Source organism: Pholcus phalangioides, unplaced genomic scaffold, assembly GCF_987345545.1.
Source record: "Pholcus phalangioides strain wild (caught in Gottingen) unplaced genomic scaffold, Ppha-v1.0 ptg000001l_1, whole genome shotgun sequence".
Taxonomy (NCBI): Eukaryota; Metazoa; Arthropoda; class Arachnida; order Araneae; family Pholcidae; genus Pholcus; species Pholcus phalangioides.
Window position 1 is genome coordinate 2,810,697 of NW_028301594.1, and position 21,455 is coordinate 2,832,151.

At 38.0% G+C, this 21,455-nt stretch overlaps 1 protein-coding gene across 1 annotated transcript in view; it reads right to left on the reverse strand.

The window, feature by feature from the left end:
* Positions 1-3,067: 3,067 nt before the first annotated feature.
* The window catches only part of LOC149089684 (uncharacterized), a 48,291-nt gene continuing 29,903 nt past the window's right edge, over positions 3,068-21,455 (reverse strand). Inside the window, exons 5-12 of the mRNA XM_089236734.1 lie at positions 17,780-17,965; positions 17,547-17,666; positions 15,233-15,415; positions 10,295-12,421; positions 9,514-9,699; positions 8,234-8,434; positions 5,870-6,316; positions 3,068-3,644 (exon numbers count right to left, since the gene is read on the reverse strand). Coding sequence (XP_089092860.1) covers positions 3,529-3,644; positions 5,870-6,316; positions 8,234-8,434; positions 9,514-9,699; positions 10,295-12,421; positions 15,233-15,415; positions 17,547-17,666; positions 17,780-17,965 — 3,566 coding nt within the window. The 3' untranslated portion in view covers positions 3,068-3,528. The remainder of the gene's footprint in view (positions 3,645-5,869; positions 6,317-8,233; positions 8,435-9,513; positions 9,700-10,294; positions 12,422-15,232; positions 15,416-17,546; positions 17,667-17,779; positions 17,966-21,455) is intronic.

Sequence of the window (21,455 nt, forward strand, 5' to 3'; positions counted from 1 at the left end):
GATTTAACATTCTTGATAAAATAGTTTTTGTTTGGTTCAGACAGCAATAAAACACATTCTAAGTGTTGCTATCTCTGGTAACATTTAGTAGGAGAAGGAGATAATCTTCAATAAAAACTATATGGTAACAGGTTAGCTATGGTATACAAGCAAGCCAGGTTTTGGCATGACAAATTTAACTCTTTTACAATCACGGACAAGATATTTCATCCAAACGCCAATGGAAGAAATTCACTCGGATTCTCTGTGTTTTCTTTCCTCTCTTCTCATCATCACAAAGCTATATTGTAACCCTATGAACAAATTGTTTCCTCTCCCCCGTACTTTCTATATTCCTGTTAATGATTTTTTTCCACATATAATGTGTCATTAAGAGCAAAAAAAGAGTATGTTGGGGGGGGGGGGGGGTGAGGGTGAAAGAGAAATGTCTGTAATCTCTCTCTTATCTACTTTCCTCTTCCATTTACAGTAAAACCTGTCTTGAATGGAACTTGTATTAAGTGAAAACCTGTCTGCAATGGAAAAAAATCATAGTCTCATAATTTTTCAATGAAAATACACATTAAAAAAACCTGGATTAAAGGGAACCAGTCTCACGCGGAAACGGGAAGAAAAATTGTACCCTTTAACGGAAAATTTCACACAAACACTGAGTGTTCTGCGACCAATAGACTGAAGGATCACAGAAAATATTAAAATGCTCCACCAAAATTTTTTACGCAATCTATGCTTGCAAATGCGAGTTCTACATCATCCACCCTTAGATCAGCAAAAATCTGTTTCTGTGCTTGATGCTGGGGTTTTGATGTCATATGTAGTAAAGCAGTTGCTTACTGAAATTGTAACAAAATTTTTCGGAAAAGCAGGCTTTTCCATGGGAGACATGAGTGTAAGGGTTAAATTTTCAAAATGATATGCAAGACTTACAAAACTGTACTGTATGCAAGCTGTGTGCATTCCATGATCGCAGATCATATAGTGGTCAGCTGAGCACGGCCGGAATTAATAAGAGAGAGGCAAAGGGGGCAACTGCCCTGCCAGAAAAATTTAGATGGTGGCAAATTTTAGGCAAGAACAAACAAGACTGTTACGAAATCATCAACTTTTATAGTGAAAACAGTATATTGGTTGGCATAATGTTCTTTCCCTCACATAATTTCTGGTTATGACCTTGATGCTGTGGATTTCATAACATAGACGATAATGTACAAACTGAATCTGACACGACAGATATTGGCACCCTAATTAAAAATTTTTGAGAAAGTTAAAAGGGACATAAATGCCGTTAATTTAGAAGAAGAACAGTGTAAGTCGGAATTTTATGCAGATGCTGTCAGAACCTAAATACAGTATTCAGTAATTATAGACTAATTATTTATTTTAATCTATTTTTAAATTAATTACATTTATTTTATTTCAATCACACACAAGATTGTTACATAATTTAACATATATCATCTAAATGTTTATTAAGCAGAAACCTGTGTTCAACGGTAATAAATCTCGGTCCCTTGCAATTCCATTAAAGAAAGGTTTTACTGTATTTATTTTCTTTCACCCCTTCATCATTTCTCTAAAATGTTCGAACAAGGTTACCAATTTTATTGCAGACACGTCAAATCCAGATCATCCAAATTTGTTGCCATGAGCCTGTATGTTAAGGATTTAATAAGCAGCATGGGAATTAGAGAGCTGGATATGCACAGGTAAAAACTACCATCAGACAAAATACATTTCCTCTCTCTAATCAGCAGATTATTATTTTTTTATATACTCAGGGACAGTTTTTTAAGCAACTGTACAACTCAACACCTACTCTTCCAGGTTAATTGAGGTTCTACTGTATATGTATATTATGATCAATGTCAGAACTTGGGTAACTACAAATCTTGTTCATAACATATCTACCCTGCTATTATCAAGATTTTGTTCCCAAATTAATGTCTCCAAAACTAGGATTGCCTTATACAAGTGTAAAAAAATTCCTATGTGCTTCGTATTTGGTTGGATATTTAGGAATGATCATATGTGAGGTTTTCTTATATAGTAGTCAGGTAAATATGGTATGCAGGGTGGTAAGAAAAGTCTCTTGGCCGCATTCTACTGGCAAACCATTGATCCTAGAGGCATTTTTCATTTAGAAAAAGCATCCAAATTACATGTAGATTTGAGATAAGTCATTTATATTGCAAGTGGTTGTGTAGTTATTTAAAAAGAAAACTACACAACTCATTGCAATATGAATTATTTATACTTTTTATAGGGGCACCTTGACCTAAAAAAACCAATTAGAATATTGTCTCTCCTGAGTCCAACAAAAGAAGAAAAAAAACATTCCATGTCTCTCTAAGTGCAATATTTCCTGATATATTTTAATTCCTAAATCGGCGAAAAGTTGGAAAAAAACTGCATCAGTGAGTTTGTCCATCAGTTTATACTGGTTCCCCCCCCCCCTCAACTTTTCTTCAATTTTTGAATCCAAATATCTCAGTGAATATTGCACTTGGAAATGTGAATTTTTTTTTGTTGTCCTCAGGAGAGACAGGACAGCAACTTTCTAATTGGGTTTTTTAGGAAAAGGTGTCCCTATAAATTTTTTTTAATTTTATATAACTGTACAACCCCTTGCAATGATGTATCTGAAGTCTACATGTTATTTAACTACTTTTTCTAACTGGCAGTAAGCCTCTAGGATCAATGATTCACCAGTAAAATGCGACCAGGGGACTTTCATTAGTACGCTGTATAGTGTTTTTATCTTCGTATTTGTCAAAATTAAAAAGTAATGTATATATTTTTTAAAGAAACCTGTGCCTTTAAAATTTGTGTTAACAATGATGCTATAAAAAATCTTCAGAGATGATTGCAAATGTTGTTTGCAAAATTATTGTCTCCCCCCCCCCCCCTCCATAACACATTTTTTACAGAAAGTTGAAAGTTTTAAAATTTTTATATGTGAATCACATTAACACACTGTAGAAAGGTTTTAATCTCCACATCAAAAAACATAATGTTGCTGTCAACTTTTCCTACTTGAATGAAAGTCACAATCACCATAGGTACAAGATGATGTAAAAAGTCTTTTTTATTCAATAAATTTTTTTTCTCACCAAAAAAGAGCATGCCTGCATGCATGGATATCGACATCAATCAGACATTTACAAAAACTTGAATACTGTAACATGTAACACACACAATAATACAGTTCAGCTGTATAATGTCAAAAACAACAATTTAATACGAAGCACTTGAAAATAAAGTACAAAAAAAAAAAAATATTCCATTGCATTTTTCTCACTCTCTCTCTGTGAATCACCTGATCATGTTCTTGAAATTTCCCAATTTCTGTATTTGGAATAATGAATGTCAAGGACCATTTCCCACCTCCTAACAAACCCACAAAAAATTTGTACAATGCAAAGAAAAGAAAATTCTCAGTTGAGACGGTACATAAATAGTGAAGTTTTCGATTTCTAACAATTTTGCTAAAGTCTGTGAATCAAAATAACAAAGTAGTAATGTGAACCATCAGCATATATCATTACATTCAACTCCATTAGCTGCACATATGCAGTTCTTGCATTGTTTGCTGAGAATTTCCACTCTTTCATTCACCTTGTAAAACTTTCCATATATATTGCATCCTAGAAATGAAAAGAGTTTTCGGTTGTTATGAGAATTTTCACAGAAATGGAAGCAGTTAAAATGGAAATATTTAATGCATAGAAATAAATCATATTCATCATAATTTTCTCTGATTTGACCATTGTGAAACCTCAGAGGCATCTGAAGTGCTGTGCACCTGTGGTTGCTCAACTTGATCTTTATATTGGAGATTTCGATTTCTGAATTTATTCTGTGGGTGCTCGAGCAGCCACTGCACCCCTGGTTCTGACTGCAGTACTTGAAATTAGTCATGTTTTGTTCAGGAAACTTATTTTTTGCAAATTACTCCTCTAATTATTTCCTTTTATTTTTATTTGAAAAATAATAGCTAATATTTTTATAGAAGAACGTTTCTTTATTGAGAGTCAGGTGATCTACAGAAAATCTGTTTGAATGAAGGAGATTGGAACCGGTACAATAGTGCGTATTGCATTGATTTCATACTTCAAGAGATATTGCACTGCACCAGTAGTTTCCAAACTATGATACGCATATCAAATTACATTCATCTCCATATTAAGTGCCTAGAAAAAATTAAATTATAATTCCATATCTTTATATTTCCCATTGTTTTGGGAACGTACACATTGTTATATAATCGCTTTGTGTGTATGTGAATTAGAAATATATATCTATCAGAAGCACCACGATAATCCATATTTTTACTTGTGATGAGTACATATAATATAATATAATACACTTACATATAATTATAGATGATTAAGAATGATTAGAAATTCCTAACTTGTTCTTCTATCACATTTTCTGTCTTTTTCCTTGTTTTTATTACCATCAATATTTAGTTAGAGGGCTTTCACATCTTAAAGCTAACAAGATTAGAGAAAAACTGAAATCGTTGTTACTTAAATTGTGTCAGTGAAACAAAATGAATGTAATATGAATATAGGGTGAAATAATTTGGTAAATTGAAGAAAAAAATGTTAGGGTCCTATTGTGATGATAAAAAATAAAGAAAATCACATCATAAAGAAAATGTTGAATCCTTGCAGTTTTTGGTGCTGAAGTAAAAGTGATAAACCAAATGTAGATTTGAACAAGCTAGAAAATAATATTCAGTTTCTTATAGATAAATTTGAAGTTAATCGAAATTTTTTATAAATTATACTCGTAGCTGGGTGATTCTCACAAAATTGGCCTAAATTGTGTCCTCAGCATTTTGGCCAATTTTAAAAGTAATTTTAAATATTTTCTATCAATAGTTTATCGCCAAATGAGCCATCCCTAGCTTTTTTCTTTTCCCATTTGTGACATTTGGGAAACAGGTGGCAATTGGTGTTACAAGAATTGAAGCAATAAAATTTTGTGATGAAAAGGTTAAGAAGAATGTAGCCATCACTTGAACTTCCTTTCAAATCAATTGGAATTAGAAATTAATTCACAAATTAGATTTATTCAGGAAAAAAGAAATGAGTGTTTTTGTTAAATATCCTTCTCCTGGATACTTTTTTTTTTGAGAAATATGTAATTGAAAATTATTTTTCACTTTACCAGATTTAGTTCTATTATATCTGAAAAGCTCGTGTTCAATGTGTTTGATTTTGATAAGTTGCAAAACATATAAAAAATGTCTTTCTCCTGGCATTAGGTAGCCATAAGAAAGGTTCCATCATAAGTTAGGGGTAGGGATAAAAATTGAAAAAAATTCAGATTTCTTGACTGCAACAGCAAGCTGCAGTAACGTTTCATCTAAAAAATTTGCTTTGAGAATGCCTCTCATATTCTAATATTCTATCAAAACAGACAAATTAGAAAGCTGTTCTCCCCAATAAAATTGACAAAAAAAAGAGGGAGAAAAACAAAAACAAAAAAAGAAGAGAAACAAAAATGAAACTGACAGAAAAATTATTCAAAATATCAGTGCTTGTCCAAGATGAGCTACTAGAATGCATGAAACATGTTGCGAGAGTGTAAATCATAAATATCAAGTGCTGAAGCAGGCAAAATGCCACGTAGGATTTGCCTATCTCTTAATAGGGTTAAACTTAAATTAATTTTTTTCCACCATTGGTTTTTAACAAAATTCCCTGCTGACTATATTTTATTTATCAGCAAGTAAAGAAATGTCACAGAATATTTTTGGATTTTTTGACTGACATTTATTTTTGATAACTTTTTGTCCAATTTCATGCGGATGACCCCCATCTGCATAACCCAGGTACTCATACTATGCGTGATTACTTACCAGAAACTTGGAGAAGACCCCATGGATCTATGGGTCCTAAATCAAGTAAGCTGCCTTCTTCCGATTGTGGTTGTGAGGGTGTCTGAGTTGTTGTTGGAGCTTTAGTCGTGGATCTTAATGGTCTTGTGTCGATTGGGATTCTTCTTGTAGGCTGGTCATCGTTCCAACTTGTTGTTCTCGTAGTTGTTGTAGTGGTTGTCCTTCGCATTGGTGGAGTTGTTCTCATTGGAGGAGTAGACCTTGTAGTCCTAGTCTTCATTTCCATGACTGGTGTTCTCGTTGAGGGTCTGCTTGATCCGGTTGTTACAGTAGGTGGAAGTGGACGAACCCTCAAGCCAAATTTAACATTAGTGTTTACACTTTCTTGTCTATTCCTATTGGAAACTGCATTCGAAGTCTTTGTTGGTACTGGCAAATCTAATTGTATTTGAGGTCTAACTTCATTTTCTAGATGGTGCAGAAAAGAATACAAACAATTAAATACTGTATAAGCAATTGGAACTAGACAACTTGCTATCTGTTTCTTATACACTGGTGAAATAAATTAAAAGAATTTGCATATTTTATCGAATTTCATGAAAAGAACTGAACTGAATGTAAAACCACTGCTTCTAGACAAAAATGCAAATCTTATACGTCAAATACGTTTGCGTACACGTGTGTGTAGGCGGAGCCAGTAGAGAAACAGGCTTTATAAGCGCGTGTAAGTTAAGACGCATTTCGTTCGCTAGCACACCTCGGCGAATTTCTTGGTGTTATTTTGCAGCAATCGGTTAATTTCAAATTGTAACAGTAAAAATGAGTAACCACCAACGTTTAGATGATGGAATGAGGTGGCGAATTGTGAGGAGGCTAGAAGCAGGCCAATCTCAAGTCCAGATTTGTAGAGAGTTCAATTTAACGCCCAGCGTCGTGTGTAACTTATGGAAACAGTTCCAGGATACCAGATACATCGAGAGAAAGCCTGGGCAAGGTCGTCCAAGAGCCACGACGGCCAGAGAAGATCGCCATTTGTCGATTATAGCGAGGCGTAACAGGGGTGCTACAGCTTCTCAGCTCTCTCGTGACTTGTATGCAGCCACAGGAACCCGTGTATCAAGGGTGACTGTTTCCAAAAAACTTCATGAGAGAGGATTGTTTGTAAGAAGACCCGCTGTTTGCATCCCGCTCACTTCTACTGACAGGAGAATCCGTTTATCATGGTGCAGAGAGCATAGAGATTGGAGTATGGATCAATGGGCGACCGTTCTCTTCACTGATGAGTCCCGGTTCAGCCTAAGCACCGATTCTCGCCGTACGTTCATATGGAGAGAACCAGGGACCCGCTACCTACCCTCCAATGTCCGCGAAATCGACCATTATGGCGGAGGAGGTTTAATGGTCTGGGCAGGCATCATGTTGGATGGCCGCACACCTCTCCATGTCTTTGAAAGAGGCACTGTGACTGGTGTGAGGTGTAGGGATGAGGTCTTGGAGCCCCATGTTCGCCTTTTCAGGGGTGCAGTTGGCCCTGAGTTCATTTTAATGGACGATAACGCGAGGCCACATAGAGCTCTTCTGCTCGACGATTTTCCAGAGAGTGAGGATATTCGCCGGATGGATTGGCCAGCCAGATCTCCAGACCTTAACCCTATAGAGCATATCTGGGACGCTCTGGGGAGGGCAATTGCAACTCGCAACCCCCCTTCGGGAACCATCCAGGGAATGAAAATAGCGTTGCTGAACGAGTGGGACCAATTGCCACAGGAAATGATAAACTGCCTTATTTCAAATATGAAATCACGCTGCGAGACCTGTATATCTGTAAGAGGGGACCATACTCCCTATTAACCAATCTATTAACCCATTTTTTTGTTTATTCTGCAACCGCTGTTTCATACCTTCCGACTCCAACGAGTGTTACGCATGATCATGAGTGTATTACAATTATTGAATGGTTATTTTTTTGTATTTTATCAATGTATGTACATATCAAATTTCATTAAAATCGGTACAGTAGTTCTAGAGATAATCGACCAAGTCTGCAAATTCTCTTAATTTCTTACACCAGTGTACATTGAAAAGTTGCGTTATACATAAATTGTACAATATATTGTTGTGTATATACATTGTACAATTATGCATATATTTTTTCTGCTGCAGTTATTGTGAAAGAATGACCACAATATTATTTTCCACATTATGTCATTGTTTTAAATTTTAATAATTAGGCAGTGTAATAAAACTCCATAGTATTACCTTGCTTAAAGTAATAATAGACATGTATACAAATTGTCATAAGTACCATGGGTGATTTTTTAAGGAGACGTTTCATTTTTAAATTATGTAGTATGTTTATTCATGATTAGATGACCCACATGTTACCTCGTTTCTCTGAAATGTGCTGCAAATACTGCTGATCCTGCTTAGACGGTAGGCCGTGTGATGTCGATGCTGATAAATTCTGAGTCTCTATTGGTACGCGTTGATGTCCTGATGCTGAGCTCTTATTTGGAGGTATAATGACTGGATTTTTTTCCAGTGGCACATCAAGAATCTCTGAATCTGGGGTTTTTTGGTCTTTTGCTGAAAAAACAAAAATCACTAGAGTCAATTATTTTGCTAACTACTTCTATATACAGTATTATATGCCTTTGATACCGTATTTGTGTCTGATGAATAGGTAAGTATACATGATCAAAACCCAGGAAGAATATTTGCTGATAAATAGTCTATTGTTAGCATTTCAATGAAATTTCATAATTATTTTCTTGTATGATTTCTCAACCCTTAAACACTCAGATGGTTCTGACGTATTGTTTAAAACTTTTATACAAATACTTAGATTTATGCAAAGTGTAGGTAAGTGTAAGAAGTTCGAACGAAGATTATTTCATATTTCAAGGAAATAGAATTCCGTCCTTATGATAGTTTGCGATAGTGCCTCCTGGTAGATGCCCATATACAGGGAAATCCCAAAACTCACGGGCCCATTTAAAAAACGAATAAAAAAAAAAAGAACAGAAAGATAGAAATGCACCGTTCGCTGCATTATGCTTTAGAAAAAAAAACAGTAAATTTTCAGCCAGAAAGAATTTCAAAATGGAGTTAAAGTTTTTTGCAACATATGGTACTTCAAGCTGGAAAAAACTGTAATACGATATTTTTAAAGTATCCCCCATTTGCAGCAACTTGGAGGCGAAGATCTTGTAGTCCTAGTATTCATTTCCGTGACTGGCGTTCTCGTTGAGGGTCTACTTTATCCGGTTATTACAGTAGGTGGAAGTGGACGAACCCTCAAGTCGAATTTAACATTAGTGTTTACGCTTTCTTGTTTAGTCTCAGAACGAAATTCACAGAAACCTGTTCACCACGCTTCCTGTTCTTTTTTTAAATTCATTTTTTCGAATGGGCCTCGTCAATTTTGGGACATATGGTAATATAATAGAATATGATTAAGGAAATTTTTATACTTCCCCGATCGATACCTTGCTTAGTAATGAACAGTATTTAGTGAGAGGAAACTTCTGATAAGAGACATTTTTGTGAGTGTCTATCGCAGATAGCATAGTGATTAACCGAATGGTACATCGTGGTAATTTTTTTTAAATATATTTTGGTTTTCTTGGCTAATAATCTACCGATTCGACTCATCATACACTCACCACAAGTTAATCGAGGGCAACAGAACCCAGGAAGGTATTCCGGTACACAGTCAGGAGAAGGCAATTCAGGACATCTCTGGAGTTGGCACATTTCCCTTCCGTAAAAACATCGGCACAATTCACAAGGATCATTCTTGCGGATCATCTCCCCGTTTACATACAGACGCCCACTGATGAAACAGAAATCTGAAATGCAGAATAAAAAAGGTCAGGTGAAATTATGTCATTGTAAATGGGCGTAAACTGTAAACTACTATTGCCTCGAAATTTTACGTGTAAGCCATCCACTACAGTGGTGGAAGAAATTGTAGGGCCACTTGTGTGTGAAAAATGTTGATTAGAAAAAAAAGTAACTGTTAGAATTTTTCCAATTTTTTTTCTGGGATGGCGATCGTGATGACAATAATATCTTCAGAAATTATTCAAAAAATTTGCTATACTTTTTAAGTAGCGGGTGTTATAGTCAAAATTTATTGTTATATGGTTTTAATGGTAAAATAGTAGTTTTATAGTCATTTTTTGGTGCCAATATAAACCTGTCGTGCGCCAGGGTTCCCACGGACAAGGCCGTAACTAGGAGAGAGCAGGGGGAATCTGGTGCTCCGGGAGCTGACGGTTCTCTTTTCTTTAATGGCTATTTTTCACTTACACCCTATAATTTCTTCCACTACTGTATCATTCAAATTGCTGCGTACCATTTTTTTTTTACTTGATGTATATGAGATAGTTGAGTCGATGGGATATATTATATGAGGATGTTATTAAAAATCGTGTGGCTTACCTGTCACTACGTCAGGAGTAGTGTAAGTCTGCCTCTGGTGTACTAGGATGCTGTGATTGCTGCTCGATGCGACATCCTGCTGTCCTCTGACAGCGTCTTCGACGACAAAAGGAATCACTTTGAAGCCACTCTCCGCAGGATTCAATAGACGGCTGTCCTCGACCCTTGCCTCTTTTCTTCTGTGTCGCAACGAGTTCGTGTTTCGGATGAATTCTGGATCGACGAGGGAAATTACTCCATCGCTTTCCGTAGTTCTGATTTTCTCTGGAACGTCATACCGATCGCTGCCCGATACGGTCAGAGGGGCACCAATGTTCACCGCGATCGTGCGAGTTTTGTTCACTTCAGAAGGATGATGCTTTGTATCGAACTCTACCGTCGTCGGCACCAGTGGCGTTGTCGTTTCGGTGGATATTTCTTGTTCACTGCCATCCTCGTTGTGATCTGTTTCTTCGGCCGGAGGATCAGACTCTTCGTATTCGTACGTCATGTAATAATAATCGTTATCCGTCTTCGCTTCTATGCTTTTCGTCATGTCAAAATCGGGAGGAGCCGTTGTTTCGTCGTGGACATCGGTGGGTCGAGAGCTACCCAGTGGATTTTTTGATTTTATGTGGTTAACCTCCTCCGTCTTTGCAGTATCTTCATATTTCTTTTTGCTTTCTTTCGTTGATGTTATCGTACTCACAATGGTAGAGGTTCTGCTTGCATCGCGATTACGTAATAAATCCGATGGAAACTTTCGAGTCGATATCTTTTCATAACCTACGTTATCATCCGTCGTGGTGAAATGATTCCTCGCTGAACTATTTTGGGAATTCGAATCTGTTGATTTCATTGTATTTTTTTCTGCCGACTGCGTGGATGCCATGAGTTTCCAAAGAGATTGATTCGTCGTGTCCTCGAGAGGCGTAATAGTGCTAGTAGTCTCGTCGGGTTTTTTATGCAGATTTTCTTCAGAAGGATCTGCTAACACTGGTGTTTCTATCCATTGAACTTTTGTCGTCCCTAAGTCATGGTCTGATTCCACGGCATTGTCAGGATCTGGATCGGGAACTGAACTTGATGTATCGGGAACTGAATTCGATGGATCGGGAATCGTTTCTGTCGAATTTCCTGCATCTCCGTCTGATTCATAAGAGCTGGTTGTTTCTTCTGTCGAGTACTCGACACTGTGGGTGGTGACTTGTGTTTCGTTGTTCTCCTGGGAAATTCCAACATCTTCGGGAATATTCACAACCGAGTCGAAGTTTCTGAGTATATTCGGAATTTCCGTAGAAACTTCAGTCGTATTTGAAGCTGAGTTTTCTTCAACATAGGTTTGCGTTTCTTGATTGTCGTCGTTCGTAACCGACGTTTTACCACCTTCACTACCATCATTTTCCGAATTCAACTGAGTATTGTGTTCGAAAACATCTGCAATATTTTCGTCTGACGTCTGCGATGTGACGGCAGTTGAATCTATCGAAGAACTTTGCATTATATGTTTCATCAGTTCGTGTAGTGATAAAGTATAAATGTCCGATCCTTTAGTTGATGATGTCAGTCCCATGTAAGTTGTTGGAATGAAAGGAGTGGTCTGCACGTTCTGGTCATCTTGAGCCGTTTCCTGATGTTGATCGAATGAGTGTTCAGGGCTCGAATTTCCTAGCTTGTCAAAGATGCTGAGGGTCTTGTGATTCTCGCGTGAATGAGTCGTTTTGTTGTCATCGACTGTGTCATTTTTTTCTCGCTTCTTGAGACTTTCGTCGAATACCTCTCCTATTCTTATCGAGATTCCACTCTCATCTTCTCGACCAGATGCAGCAGCGTCATCTGATTGTTCGTTCACGACAACGCCGCCTTCATCATCAGATCTCCTTTGAGCAATGGGATATTTATTTACAGTCGCTTTTAAGTCTTCAAAAGAAGGAATTTTAGATTTGATCGATCCTAGGGAAACGCTTTCAGAATTCTCCCATTTGGTTCCCATACTTGAGAGAGCGTAGGGGAAATTTCCCTTTATTCTTTGAGGTTTAGACCCTTTGATGCCACCTTTTACAGATTCCTTGTGGCTGCCTTTGATACCTCCGACTTTCACTGGAGCAATGTCCGGGCGCCTTTCATTTAAAGATTCGGGTGAAACATCTATATGCCGGAAAAAGAATAATATTTTTCGTGATAATACATGGGTAATTTTATAATTAATAATTTTATGTTTATTATCTTTGCTGAGTGAATTGAAACGACAGAAACAAACGTTTAATATTCCAATGATATAGATATTTTTATTGTATCACCAATGAACTACACTGCTCAAAACAAGTAGGGGAGCAAGCAAAAAAGTGAAGAAAACCGTGCGAGACAGCCACGTATTGACATACAATGGATAGTACACCATTATCAATGCGCAATACAGAAAAAAGACGTAAAAAAATTTGGAATTAAGTTTTAATTCTTTGAAAATATGGAAAAAACATGAAAAGATGATTTAGGGCAACAATTTGGTTACATGTAAACGATAAAAAAAGTACTGTTTAGACATGATGCATGAGTTTTAATAGGGCGTGTGGTCTCCTCGAACAGCTAAGACTACTGCACACCTGTTTGCCATGGATGCGATGAGGTTATCGATCAGACTTTGGGGAATACTGTTCCACTCCTCAAGAAGTGCAATCTGCAAGTCTCGGACAGTGACAGGCGGCCTTGGTCGCGCAGCAATGCGTCGTCCGAGCATGTCCCAAACATGCTCGTCATTCAGGTCAGGAGAGCACGCTGGCTATTCCATACGTTGTATTGTTTCAGCTTCAAGCATGTTCTCCACCAGACGAGCTTTATGCGGTCGGGCATTATCATCCTGGAAAACAAAGGAATCTCCAATGGCTCCAGCGTAAGGGATGATATGAGGTTGCAGTATCTCGTCTGCATACCTTCGGGCCGTCAAAGTGCCATTCCGAATAATATGCAGGTCCGTACGTCCGCCTAATCTGATTCCACCCCATACCATCCAACCAGCTCGTCTGTATTGTGACCTTTCACGAACGAATGCGGGGTTATTTCGAGTGCTCCTGTCCCTCCATACCAGAACACGTCGGGTGTCACACTCCAGACTGAATCGGGACTCGTCTGTAAACAGCACTTGGCTCCAATCATGTTGCTCCCAATCTCGATGTTCAGCAGCCCATCTTCTTCGGGCCGCACGGTGGCGTGGGGTCAACGGAATGCAGAATGCTTATGTGCATAGAGCCCTCCCTCATGAAGCCGATTACGTACTGTTTGGCTGGACACCCTTCGTCCTGTTGCCAAGAGCAACCGTCTTTGCAGCTGCGTAGCATTCTCTGTTCTGTTTCGACGGGCTGTTAACCGTACATACCGGTCATCAGTTGCTGTAGTGGCGCGTGGCCGACCTTGCCCTGGTCGACGTCTAACATTTCCTGTTTCTTGTCGAATCGATTCCACAGCCTTGCAACAACACTTCTGGCGACTCCAACAGCGTCCGCGACACTGCGTTGTGTTTGCCCGGATTCCAGTCTGCCTATAACACGCAATGCCATGGATTCCTGTAAATCACGTTGTTGAGACATCCTCAAGTCACCTTGTCTCAAAAAAAAAAAAAATACTGCGCAATCGAATTTCACAGTTACGGCAGTAAAACAGACGTTTCTGCAACATCCCGATTTCTGCCCTTATCTCCTTTTTCTGGTTTCTGACGTCATGAACTTTGATTTGCATATGAAGTTTTCTTCTTCCGTTTCCTGCTAGGCTTTAAATTATGGATGATTCATTTTATGTTACTTATCGGTATACATCTTTACGTAATTTTGTTAAAACCGTGTGCTCCCCTAATTGTTTTGAGCAGTGTACTTTACAGCGTTTGATACACTGCATAACATCAGCTGGAAAAAACCTATGCAATAATATGTATACTTTCACTGTACATCTCATGTTTTCAATTGAAATGTCAGTAATAAAAGTGACATGTCTGAGATAATCATTAATTAAAAATTATGATATACCAGGAATTTAGAAGCGTTTTGCTGCAGTGGCGTCCCTGAGCTCCCAACCTTTGACCTTTTAAGACCGGACACACCCCGCTTCCCATCTCAGAGAGATATCGAAGCACGAAGGTTTTAACAACTGGATGTTGCGAAGATATATTTTGGAAAGAGAGAAAATTCAACTGTTGAATTTTGTCTCTTTCCAAAATATATCTTCGCAACATCCAGTTGTTAAAACCTTCGTATGATAGCGGAGAGTGACGTCATCCTTGTCAGATATCGAAGCGTTTGAGTTTCCAACCAAAAATCTTCAACCGCCTCCCCATGATCTATTTATTTAAAAATAGTATCTTCTTATTAAGTATTTTCAAAAGTTCTATTCTCACACCTATGCTGTAAGATTTCGATGCCTCCCCTGAGAGGTGCGCCTCGCAATTAGAAAATCCTTGTGCCGCACCGCTCTTTAGGGAGAGAGACAGAATATGGCTACATCGGGACCCACGTTTTGGTGACATCACTCTTGTAGATCGAATAAAAATGACTTCATAAGTGGGGTGACTTGATGACGAGTATGCCAAATTTTCTAATCCTGTTGGCAGGGACTTCATAGGTCGGGTGACGTTGAAAATGATGGACGTTATAACGAGGTCTTACTGTAATAATTACACGATAGATGGCTGCGCCTCAACTATGGAATGTTTGCGAAGATTTAGCGCATTTGTCACGCTGTGGCCCAATGATTAACTTTACGAAAAAGCGTCTGCTAAGGGCTGTCCTTCCCTGTGCTTAACTATAATCGATGTGGCATTATAATACTATAAATAATATATATATATATAACAACCCATAATATGTCAACTATATATAATTTTATGTCTCATTGACTATACATCCACTTGTAAATCAGTAGGTTGACCTTTTACCATAATGTTTAGTCGCAATCATGTGACAATCAACTTACCGCATTTGTAAGAGATCGGGCAACAATGTCCTTTTGGCTTAATTGCTGTGCAACCAGCCAACTCCGGAGCGCATTCTATTTTTTGGCACAGCACCGAAGAGTCATTGCAGTAGCAGTTGCTACAAGATTCGTAGTTCGGAACAACGTCCCCCGTCGAATACAACTGGTCTTCTACTCGGCAATCTGATGAGAAAAAATAAGAATTGAAATAATGTAATCTAGACTAAGTGATCATTGTAAATGAAGATGGGCTCTTGGACTATACAGGGTGATTCTAAATTTATGGGACAAACTTTAAAAGATGATATAGAACTCCTAAACGAGCATTTTTGGTCATAGAATGTGCGGCTGAATCGCAATAGCAAAGGCGGTAGAGAGTGTTTTTGGAGAGTACACAATAGTACTTCACCAAAAACAAATATTATATATTTCCGGCGGATTTGCTGCGATATGTATCAACCATTCGAGGGTGCATATGCACCTTCGGATTGGATAGGCGTTTGTTTTTTATTTGGTGTAAGGACCATCAAGGTTATGCTTCGCCGAACAATGATCAAGCTGTATAATGAATTGTGGTAGAATTTGCGTTACCCGGGTTGCACGATGAAAAGGCCTAACACATTACAATACCCTCCACCCTCAAATGGTTAATTGCGCTTATTGCAGCAAATCCGTCAGAAAAATGTTATATTTGCTTCTGGTAAAGTGCTGTTGTGTACTCTCCAAAAACACTCTCTACCGCCTTTGCTGTTGTGATTCGACCACACATTCTATGACCAAAAATGCTCGTTTAGGAGTTTTATATCATCTTTTAAAGTTTGTCCCATAAATTTGGAATCACCCTGTCGATTTGTTTTGCTTAACAGGAATTTAAAATGAGACTTTTTTTTCCTTCTGTATGAGCTTATTTGACATTTTATTTGATGAATATTAAGATTTATGCTTCAAAACCCACTGTGGAAATCTGTCTTTTCCTGGTCATCCTTAACTCGCCACCGTTTGAGGTATGATGGAATTTTTCGTTGCGTGAAAGTCAAATACGTTGTTATACAGCATGATGGTTTTCAACTTCTACATTCCTAGGGCACACGCAGAGCTGTCTTGGGCAGGGCCGTCTTAAGAGCATCATGGGCCTCAGGGCCAAGTGATTTTTCTGAGACTCCACCAGGTTAATTCTAGAATATTTCAACCAGATCTAATTTTTGTGGGGCACCTCTTCTCTTGAGGCCCATGTGTTAAGACGGCACTGGTCTTGGGCTCACGTTTGCGCATATTGACATACTTTAGATAAAAACGAGGGAGGAAGAAAGTTAACGTTCCGTTATTGGTCGCAATGAGTGACGAATTAAAGAAATACGTCCTTCTAGGAATTCTTGGCAAAGGTAGAATGATCGATTTCTTTTTCTTTTTACTTTCTCGCGTGGTTGCAGGCATTGTGTTTTAATTCTTACCTCGTTTTAAATTTCATCGTTTCACTTTTGAATGTATCAAAAGTGCTCGCAACCGCGTGAGAAAAGTAAAATGAACGATAGTAAAATGGAGAAAACCCCCCGATTCTAATTTTCATCTTAAATTTCGTCAGGAATAACGACGATGGTGACGAATCGCTTCCTTCGTCACTCACAGCGGCCAATAACGAGAGTCTAAATTTCCTTCTTACTCATATCAATGTAAAGTTTGTTAATATGCTACTGGCGTTCGGCCCTTAGGCCCATATCACCTACGGGTGAGGCCATAGTTACACACAGTCACATTATTAGGCCATAGGGAAACATCCCTATAAATGTTCGATCATATCTAGCATTTGTACTTAATTATTGAGAGTAATTATGCAGATCGGAACAAACTGTTACTGCATAGGAATTTCATAAGGTGCCTCTGAGCAGGACCGGAACTGGGGGGGGGGGGCAGCTGCCCCGGGTGGAAGAATTTAGGTGGAAGCAAATTATAATTAACGGGTGGAAGCCCGTCATAAAATTATCGAATTTTAAATATTGGGGGGGGGGGGCAAAATAACACACGTATTCTAGCTACGGCCCTGCCTCTGAGTATCCATTCATTTGCTCGAGGGTCAATGATGTTATATAAAGATAGCTGTGAATACATATTCAATTTCCCCCGAAGTTCGCGGGCGTCAAAAATTTATCGTCAAAAATGGCTAGTAAGATGCACAGTATGAGAAACTTTTGGTCCTTTGCAAGTGTCGAGGAAAATGGCCGAAATATTTCCTAGCTGAAAAGGAAAAATTCATGATGTCGAACCGAGATATTCTTTGAGATTTATCATCATACATATTTATCATAGATCAACACACCTGTCGGAAGAGATGGAGCATTGGTGGTCACCCTTGTAGTCGTCGTTATCTTTAGGACGTTGAATTGATCTTTATCCGGATACAGATTGATCTTGTTAGCGAAATCGCCATCTCTTAGTGCTGTGATAATTTGCGTAAAACAAAAAAAAAAAAACCAATCAATCAAGTAATCAAGCAAGTAATACCAAAATAAATAGGACAACGAAAGTTCAAAATTTTCGAAATGTACTCACAGCAGTCGTATCTGGATGGACAGCAGCTGTATTGATTGTCATAAACGGCGTCGCATCCTTCGATCACCAGATGACATTTCGGCTTCACGCAAGTTTGTTTCCCTCGAATACAGAAGCAATATTCGCAGAAAGAGTCTGACATCATGGCTGATCCGTCTCCGTATAAGGTTCCGTTCGACAAGCAACCTGCGTACAGTCATGTTAGATTTATTACAAAAACTATTATAACTATTAGTTGCATAAACTTATTACGAGAGTTTCCTTAGAAAAATAAAATGGCTATCTCGGGAAAGTTTTTCTTCTCATGAGTTCATCGGATATGAAGTGACTCGTGCGTGATCTCCTTTCCAATATCATCACAAGAAGAAAAATAACAATTCATTAATATTCCAGGCCATTACGAGATTAGAAACACCAGGTGCTTGACATTAGCCTCGATAGATCTTTCTTTTATGATATCGTCTATTTCGTACCACCAAAAAAAGAAAAAAAAAAAAATCGCTTTTGTGGTCAGTGGGAGAGGAAGTAATTTTTGCTTTCCTCGGGGCCACAACACGCTTGATGAAACTAAACCTGGGAAATCGGAATAATTATACTTATTAATCTTTGTATGTTCTACCAAAATGGCTCTCTCTCAACGGAAGGGTCTTCAACATTTTTCACACCCATCGCCTTCCCCAGAATACCACATTTATAACAAATTCAACATACGTTGAATTAAAGAAAAATTCGAATTTAACCTTCTATGGTTCACGCTCCATAAAAACGCTTTGAATTTTTGGTTTTTTTTACAAAAACGGATGCAAATTGGTTCTGCTATCGTATTTTTAATTGAAACAATACATCAACACAGCAATTCAACTAATAGGAGTGTTTTTTAATCACTAAAATACTTAATTAAGGGTAAAATATACCGTTTGCCTTAATTTTAAAATGTTATCTATAAATATATAAAATTTTGCTCAGCAAAGTTGAATAGTTTTGAAAATTGTTGAATAGTTTAGTTAGTTGAATATTATAGTTACGGGCAGGACAAAAAAAAATTCGTCCGTAAAAGAGGGGTGACTTTAAATCAGGGGTTTGAAATGCATACTTTTATTATACAAGGGAAAGTAATAATTTGGCCGTAAAAGAGGGGTGACCGTTAAGAGCGGTTTTATTGCATATGATTCCATTTTGAACCCAGTTACAGTATATATGAGAGCCCATGATTTTACCGGGCTGATAAATATTTAGGATCGTGAAATACGTCAGCATACGTTGACTAGATACAGTAAAACCTCTCTTTTGCGGTCACAAAGTGGGATAAAAAAAATTCGTCCGTAAAAAATTGGTAATGGTTAATCGGGAGTTTGAACTGTTCACTTTTATTATACAAGGGGAAATAATTATTTGGCCGTAAAAGAGGGATGACCGCATCTGAGATTTCCTTGTTAAATTTATGAAAAATAGAGGTTAATCTCCGGTCACGTTGGTAAACAGGCCTAGACAACGGTACAATTATTCAATCATTACACTTCACTCATAGTTTGAAAAATTGTCAGCAGATGACAGCACTACAAATAACAAGCATTACACAGAAACAAACGTCATGTTAGGCTCACAACACATACACGCACAGCTTCCTGCTGGCCCAGGTCTTCGACCACCTGATTAAATCTTTTCATCGAGACAGAGTGGAGGGCCATGATCTGGTTAGGAGAAAGAGCTCACTTTGGCTGGAGCTTTGCCGTACTCCTCCATTGTGAGAGCCCTATCTGTGAGCGAAGTCTACTGATGACGGTTATTGTGAAGATGGTAGTGTGGAAATTATGAAAGTATATTGATCTTTTGGTGCATTGTTCTGTGCGTGTTGAAGTTATAAGAACTGAAAAACGGTAGTGAGAATTTGTGATGAAACAAAATTGTAGTTTAGCTTTAAAAAGGATTTCACCGCGAAGAAAACCTTTCACCTTTTTCTCTACTTTCTCTTCCTCTTCGCGAAAACGTATGCTTGCAATTTGTTACAACATGATTAGTCGCGTGATATGCAACCTCTTTTTTCAAGACATACAAGCTTGAATTGAAATAAGCGCAATGTTAAAGAATATAACTGATCCAAAAATGCAACTGATTTGCAATGTTTAATTGAAGGAGTCGACCGACGCTTCGCGAGTATGAAATCGAGCATTCTTATGCGCTTTAGTGAGCACTAAGGTCATGACCGCATTTAGGCACGTGAAACACGTGCAGCTGCACAGGGCAGTAAAATTTTTGGTTTGGCAAACTTGGTATAACTTGATAGAGAGTTTTGGCAATAAAGCTAGACCTGGATATTCTGTTGCCCGGTCGCGGAAACAGTTTTTTTGCCATCTAGAATATTTGCATGTGTATTTTTGTTATGGCTTAAAACTTATTTTTGATATGACCTATCTGTAAATTCATAGAATTTTAAGGGTCTTTTAAGCAGTTGAAATCAATATGATAGCTCTCGAAAGGAGTGAGCTGGTCTGTTGAGCGAGTGATGGCGATCCGAAATTAAAGCATAACCTGCTCGAAGCGGCTCGTGTAAGGTCGTATTAGGTGGTGATGGACTTAATTCTGCCTTCAATGGCACGATTTGAAATTATCCACGAGAATATAACCTATAGGGGTGTGTACGATTTTCTAGTCTGGTTAAAGTCAGAATGAAACACGTCGTAAATGTACCATGGTATTTTAATCCTGCTTTATGGTCCCTAGTATTTTGTAGGCCCGTTTGGCTGCACCCTTAACTCTTACCAAATTGCTGCCTCCGATGGTTAGATCGTTATTATGAGCCCCTTCAAAACAGTTTAGTAAATGGGCTTAGGAGTTCACAAATATTTGAATGACCGGCGTAAAAGACCCTAAATAGGGCCTGTTCTGCGGTGCTCACGAGCAACGGATCGAAGATGTCGCTATTAAGTCTAAACCCTGCCCTATTTAGAGCGAATCTTCAGTAGAAAATACCTACGTACGTAATTATAAAACTTTTTCCCCCCGAACAATTCATTAAAACGACTTAAGTGAGTTTTCACTAGCAATCATATGAGACAATTTATTACTTAGAGGAAACATTAAAAAAAACTTAATCATTAAAATGTATGATTTATCGTATTTATCTTTAATCTCTGCGTATAGACAAACAGAAAAGGAAGGTATGTATTTATTTAATGGAACCGTGTGACAACCGCGACATTTTTCTTTCGTTCCGCGACATCTTCTGGGCTTATGTCTTTTTAGGCGTCACACGTTTCTTAACCCGTAAAAGAAAGCTTCTGGCGGCAAGAAAGAAAAATGGAACGTGTGTTATTTAGCTCAAAACTTAAGAGAAAAGAGGTTGTCTCTTGTATTATTGAGGAGGCCGTAATAATTGAGGACTCGATCGACCTTGAACAGGTCACGTTTTGGCCTTGAATATTGAACTCTCTCTCTGTTTCGATTCTGGTGCAGGATCAGGGATGGTGTTTCCAACCGGTGAATGATCTCGTTGTGATCAAAAACAAGGAAAAGCACGAGCGAGGATGTGGTAACGAAAATAATAATAAAAAAAGATAATGATGATAGTGATAATAAATGATCGAGAGGAAGAGGGAATAATAATGTAAAAGCCCAAGTGACATGCTCCTGATGTTCTCGCAACCTTTCATTTTTTGTTGGTGCGTGATGTGTTTCG